We start from the raw sequence: 7,301 nt of genomic DNA on the forward strand, positions 1-7,301 counted from the left end.
CTGATATTTTGACATTAAGCAAAGTTCTGAAGGAGGGAGTGAGCCAGGTAATTATCTGAGGAAAGGTATGCCAGGTAATGGGAATGGCAAGTTTCAAAGCCCTGGGAATGATCATGCTTGAACTCTTCTAGGAACAGCAAAGAATAGATAAAAATGGAACAAAGAGAGTAAGCAGAATGACGTGAAATGAGATTAGAAAAGCCATTAGTGGGCCAGTTGTGTAGGGTCTTGGAAGCCAAAATCTACAAGTCAGGACTTCAGATTTTATTTAGTGTGATACAGAAAGCTATTGGAAGGTTTTCTGGCTTCCCTGTGGAGAATAAAGTAGAATGGAAGCAAGAAAGTCAATTAGAAGGAAATCACATCCAGGAAGAAGATAACGGTATTAGAGTACAGCAGGTATACTTTGAAGGTAGAGCCACCACGCTTTTTTGGCATACTGAAGCTGGATTTTCAGTGATGGGTATTCAAGATGCCTCGAACTGGAAGGTTGAAGGGTTAGAGGAGTCATGTATGCAACACTGATAAGAGAGTGACCAGATTTGGGCAAGGTGACAACTGTTATGTTCTGGGCCTGTTAGTTATCCAGTTGAACATAATACATGAATAGTCAGAAATGAGTCTGGAATTCAGAACAGTGGGTCAGGCTTAAGATATAAATTTGGAGACTTAGCACATAAGACTGGATGGAATCATCCAACTAGCAGGTTAAAGAAGAGGTCCCAGCTTGAAACATGGGGCACTCCAGGAAGTGCCAGCAAAAGACTGAGAAGGAACAGCCAGTGAGTCAGAAGGAGAACTTAAAAGTTGTTTCAGGTTTACATTTATTTTTCTTGTAAATCCTCTAAGGTACTTTCAGAATCTGAAAGGAAACAGCTTACTGGGATATCATTAGCACATACTACGTGATAAGGTACATTCCCATTCTATTAAAAAAAGTTATATAGATGAGGTACTTCCAAGAGGAGAATGGACAAGAACAAAGATTAATGATGTTCTTTCTTCTTCACTTTCTTTCCCAACTTCCAACTACCCTGGAGTCCCAAGTGTTTCTGTCCCAAGTATTTCTTTGGTGTGTATTATCACTTATAAAAATGAAGGAGTGAGATTAGTGAGACATAAAACATTCTCTAAAAGTATTTACCAGGAGGTATTTATATGCACAAATGTAACACAAGATTTCCCTTAAGTAGACAATATACCATATAGTATGATATATTATTCTAGTAAGAATAGAACTAGTTGTTATGTAGGCTTTTTAGCTTTGGCTACAAAGAAACTTGGAGAGAAATTCGATGATCAATTTATAATAATGTTAAATTTTGAGGTTGACATTTTTATATACTTGTTTTTATGTTCTTTGTTTCTTTGCATTTTATTTTATTAATATAAGCTACATCAGATCTTCTCTGGAGTGAGTAGTGATATTAAAAACACTATAAACACATTGGGCTATCAGAGTTGAAAGACAGATATATTACTTTTTTTGCAATTAATTTCATTTTTCCCCATCAAATTACTTAGCTTTCATTTAAGTTTTAAAGATATATTGCATATAAACATTTTAGGAAGATGTTGACCAAAACATATGCAAAATACAGATATTAATATTTTTAAATGCTGTCTAAAAATGTAACTTTTTTTAAGCATCAAATAGGTTATTAAAAAGCAAGGAATTATCAGGCAAAAGTAAAGGGAAGTCAAGATTCTAGAGAAGTAAATAAGCCTGAAGTCACTATTCCCTTGAAAGCACAAGCTAATCCCAGAAAATTAACTCTGCACTCAGTAGTCTTTCAGAAAACAAAAATTCTCAGTCCATACATAAGTTGGGGAGTTTGACAGGAGGCCTTCCTCTATAGCAGTCTGGGATCCAAGATCTCAGAGTGAAGGTGAAGAAACATTGGAACAATCTGAAGAGAATTCAAATATGGCAGGACTTTGCTGAGTTGTTCAGCAGACTTTAATATTTTTAACCTATACATTTTCTATTCATTGTCTTCTACACTGATATTTCCAGATGAAATATTCCTACTTGTTTCTTGACTATTCCACATTATCCTAGAATCTGCCACTATCCTACTTTCAGCCAACTACAGAAAGAATGTAAAGAGTTGGGTAAAGGATAAATTAATCTGGAGACAAGAATTTTCTAGTATTGTAATATTATTTGGGAATCTGTGAATTTTAGTGACTGTTACCATAGCAGTCCTAGCCTTTATTGAAACATGAACTCTAAGAATATTTTAGGGCTATAAAATTAACTTTCCAACACACCTAAATTTGTATCTTCTCATTTGATCAAATTAGATGTGTCAAATTAGATTTTGCTGGGTTTGCTGTGATAACAAGTACTCCCAAATTTCAGTGCATCACAAAAATAAATAGGTGTATTTCTCCTTCATGGTACAGCTGCAAGTTGGCTGTGCCTCTGTCCCATTTGTGTTCTCATCCTGGAATCCAGGGTGAAGGATTAGCCCTGATTTGTGATATGGCATTCATGTGGCAGAGGGAAAAATGACATGACAGAACTGCAGAAGAACTCCTAAAGCTTCTGCTTCCACTCATGTTTCTTTGGCCAAGTCAGTGGAGGATGAGGATCCCAGAAAGGGGCAGTGAGTAACTGGGAAGGTAGGGTTGCATGACTATGATCATGGCTATCAAGGAACCATTATTTTGACTCATGGGCCATTTTAGTCCAGGAACCTCAAAGTAGGGAAAGTTAGAAAAAGAAGTAACAAATGGTCATCTTAATGCCTTTTCTTGAAATTTATAGTGGTTAACTATGTGTTAAGAAAATAGATGCAGAAACATATTTTACCGTAAGATATCTCTAGTCCCAGGTTGAATGGCAATTGATGTGTTATATATCAATACTCTGTTTTAGATGAAGATAATGATGATGTTGGACAACCCAATGAGTCTGACCTGAATGACAGCTTTCTAGATGATGAGGAAGAAGAATATGAGCCAACAGATGAAGATTCTGACTGGGAACCAGGGAAAGAAGACCAAGAGAAGGAAGATGTGGAAGAGCTTTTGAAGGAAGCAAAAAAATTTATGAAAAGAAAAAAATAACTCTTTTCTGCAGTAATATAGGGCTCACATTTATTTTTTTTTTATGGAAAATTTTCAGGAACTAAGGAGGTACTAGAGTGGTAATTGTTTTCTTTCTTTTCATAGTTACAACTTTTGCTATTGACTTTTTGCAAGTAAAACATTGAAATGTCAGCCTTTAAGGTAGTAAGTGGAATTTATTTTGTTGCTTTACCTTTTCTTTCCTGTTTAAAGCACTTACCAATAGGAAGCAAAGGGGTTAAAGAGTAATAATATTTTTCCTGTACTTTGCATATTGATAATAAAAAGCCTTGGTTGCACAAAACTTTCCTCTTTTTTCCAAAAATCCTGTCTTCATAGATTGTTATGCAAGTATAACCAGGCAAATTACATGATGGGTGAGAAAGCATGTGTCTTTCATTGTATTGAAGTGATGCTTCAAGCAAAACCAAGCTTTTAAAAAAATGACAGCCATCACATAATGGCGACTGTTTTTCTAGTACTCTAGATACGAGCTTTGTGATTTTATTTAGTACTTGTATCTTTTATAACTTGGTGAAATTATTACCAACTGAATACTGAAAATAGATTCAACTAAGCTATACGAGAAAAATGTTCACTTTGCAGGGAATGTATGTTATTTCAGGTTCCACAACTATAGTTTACTGTATGTGTAAATTTAAAGGTAGAAAAAACTCAAAGAATTTAACAGTTTTTCAAACTAAAGTCCTACTTAATTATTTTAACTCTCATGGTTCAGTCTTTACATTAAGAATATGAAAATGGTTTTAACCATAATTTTCTTAAAAGACATTAGTTCTTTTGAACTCAGATGAAACTAGCATGTTGTTTGCCAGTGTTTAAGTTTCTGGCCTCCTATATCAAACAAGATACCTCTTATCCTTCAGTTTGTATATCTCCGTTTATATTTTTAAACTACTTTATACCCAGAAATACTCTTCATTTTAGGTGGCTGAGAATTCTTAAAATATAACATAGAATTTGTAACAACAGGGTATGTGTACACAGGGCAGGAGGCATATTATTGAAATCATAAATCACTAAACCAAAAGCATCTTATTAAAACACTATTATTTTCTCTCTAAAGGAACTTCAAAATTTGTCTTAAAAAAGCAGAACAGGTTTATGATATTATTTTCAAATATCTCTTCAAGTAATTACACAGTATTAAAATTCACTTAAACCAAAGCAAGTATAAGATAATATTTCTCTAGATTATTACATGTTTTTCTAATATTTATTTGGGAACTTTTTTTCTCTGCTAATATCTTCTTAGTCTTGGGGGCTTGACAAACATATGAATAAAATCATTGAACTTATTGTTCTCCTGGCACTGACTAAATCCTTGAGGGGTTCTTTAATTCAGTCCTTGGCATATACCAAAAGCACGTCCAGATAAGAACTACATACTATGTCCATAGGAGCATTATTCTTTTTAATTTTTTTTATTTTTGCAGTGCTGGGGATTGAACCCAGGGCTTTGTGCTCACAAGGCAAGCACTCTACCAACTGACCTATATCTGCAGCCCAAGCATTATTCTTAACACTAAAAAAGTGATACCAAAATGTCCATCAACTAATGAATTGATAAACAAATGTAGTATTACTGTGCAATAGAACATTGTTTGAACCTAAGAAGGAATGTCATACTGATACCTGCTACAACAAGGAAGAATCTTGAAAATATTATGTTAAATAAGAAGCTAGACCCAAAAGGGCACATTTTATTTGAACTCATTTATATGAAATGTCCAAAATAGACAAATTCCTACAGAGAGAAAGTAGAGTAACGGTTGCTTAGGGACCTGGGAAGAGGAAATGGGAGACATTGCTAATGGGCCTAAAGGTTTCTTTTTGAGTGATAAAAATTTCTAAAATTAGATAGAGGTGACAATTGCACAACTCTACAAAGATACTAAAAATGAGTGAATTAAATTTTCAAAGGGTAAATGTTATGGAGTATTATATATTTCAGTAACCTGTTATTAAAAATGAATGCAGGGTAACATCTGTCTTTTAAAAATAAAAAATCATTTAAAGTCAAATGATATTCTTGGTAGTAGAGTAGTATGATAATTCATGGTAGCTGCTTTTTTTGTTTGTTTGTTTGGTTTGACTTGTTACTGGGAATTGAACCCAGGGGCACTGATTCACATCCCCAGCCCCCTTTTTTTAAAATTTCGAGACAGGGTCTCACTAAGTTGCTGAGGCTGGCCTCAAACTTGGAATCCTCCTGCCTCAGCCTCTCAAGCTACTGGGATTACAAGTGTGTGCCACCACACTGGGTGGTAATTGCTTTTTAAGATAGTTTGATGCAGCTTTTAAAATCATCCTAAGGATACTTCAGTTTTTAATATATGTATACTTATATATATTTATCTTTATATATATCAGTTAGTTACAATGCAATGAACATTTGCCACTTTTAATTAGACAGTATTTAAAATCTGCAATTTCCAGAATAGAGGGAAACTGCTGACATTAGGTTGTCAGTGGTTTCAAGAACATTAACAAAAACTTCATTCCTTAATTAATTGCTATCCTAAACTGCAGGTAAGCACCAGTACTCCTTATAATGGTGTCCATGGAATTTAAATTATATCCCAGCTTCCTTCATCATAGTAGAAATTATGACATATACATTTCTTATCTGTATGTTTAATTCTAAAAGCAAACATTTTTGGTTGATCTTTTTGAAAGGAGGGTAGCCTAAGATCTTGGGAAACTAGAGACATGAAAATGTTTTTTTCTTGTTTGTTTGTTTTATTTATTGTTTTTAGAAACATGAAGATTTTAGGGGAACACTTGGGTCCTAACTCTGCTTTTCCCCAGGTTGAGGACAGCCTTATTAATATCCAGTTTGTTTCTGAAACCATAGGATCCTAGTAGTTGTAAAGATTCGTTGGGCTGAAGTGGCTCAGTGGTAGAGTGCCTGCCTAGCACATGTGAGGCACTGGGTTTGATCCTCAGCACCACATAAAAATAAGTAAATAAGGGGCTGGGGATATAGCTCAGTTGATAGAGTGCTTGCCTTGGAAGCACAAGGCCCTGGGTTCGATCCCCATCCACAACTGAATAAAATTCTTAAAAAAAGATTCATTGTAATGAAAGCAGACAGATTTGTATTCTTCCAGAATGGTGATGTCAAACTGAGAATAGAAGGATAGTGACTTTCTTGCAACAAATATGTGCCACGTTCAGTGTCACTGACATTCCCTTTGGAGAGGGAAATCACCCACTGACCTGCTGTATCCAGCCCTGCTCTGTGAGGTCACCTCATTCCCAGTATGTTGTCTTGTTGGCTGGGAGTCTATAATGGTGTGCGTGTAGTCTCTTTATATCCTTTATAGATGCCTTCTACCAGTCTGCATAACTAACCTACAAAGCTACACCTCTATAAAACCCATGGAAAGAAAAGCAGTAAATTTATTTGCCATCCTTATATAAGGTACATAAAAAATTACTATCATAGTCAGCCACAGTTGTACTCTTGTGTACCCTGTCTTAGGTGTTGGCAATTCAAAGAAGAATATAGACTCTCTATTTCAATGTGCTTGCAATCTCTTTGGGGTGATAGGATATTTAGTCCTCTCCTTTAAGAATTTGTCCAAATGCCTAATGCCCACCTGGACCACCCCATTTAACATTTCAGCTTTCTCCATCCCCAACACTTCTAGTCCCCTAACCCATCTCTCTTTTTCCCATTACATTTATTTCTTAATGTACTGTGTAATTTGTCTTATGTTTATTTTTCTTTCTTACTGCTTTAGATTGTAAACAGATTTTTGTCCATTTCTTTCAATGCTAATCCCTAATGCCAAGAACAGTGCCTGGAACATAACTGGGTTCAATAAATATTTGTTGAATGGAATATGATTACTTGGACATTAAGAATCATGACAAAAAGAGTAATGCATCCTGGGCAGAAGAAAGATTACAGAGTTTTCAGGAAGAAATGGTAGAGAAAAAAAGGTGTTGATGGCAATCACTGTGAAGAAGTTCAGATATCAATGAAAGCAGCAGAGGTTTGTTTGGGGTTGAATTGTCATTGTAGTGAGAACATTGGGGATGTTTTATGGGCAGGAAGAAGGAATTTGTGTAGAGGCAGATTCAGAACGCTGTGAATTTGAAGGAATGGATATTTGTACTTCTGTTAACATTATTGAATTTAACTCAAAGTGTTATAAGAATGATTCTCAACTTTGCTGTTCATTGGAAGGCCTGTG

At 35.1% G+C, this 7,301-nt stretch overlaps 1 protein-coding gene across 3 annotated transcripts in view; it reads left to right on the plus strand.

Moving 5' to 3' along the window:
• The window catches only part of Aplf (aprataxin and PNKP like factor), a 108,357-nt gene extending 103,891 nt beyond the window's left edge, over window positions 1-4,466 (plus strand). The window contains exon 9 of one of the 3 annotated variants that reach the window (XM_047522484.1): window positions 2,885-4,466. In XM_047522484.1, the coding sequence (XP_047378440.1) occupies window positions 2,885-3,075 (191 nt within the window). In that variant the 3' untranslated portion in view covers window positions 3,076-4,466. The remainder of the gene's footprint in view (window positions 1-2,884) is intronic. The other 2 variants (XM_047522482.1, XM_047522481.1) reach the window with 2 other exon arrangements.
• The last annotated feature ends 2,835 nt before the right edge of the window (window positions 4,467-7,301 follow it).

This window comes from Sciurus carolinensis, chromosome 13 (genome assembly GCF_902686445.1).
Source record: "Sciurus carolinensis chromosome 13, mSciCar1.2, whole genome shotgun sequence".
Lineage (NCBI taxonomy): Eukaryota > Metazoa > Chordata > Mammalia > Rodentia > Sciuridae > Sciurus > Sciurus carolinensis.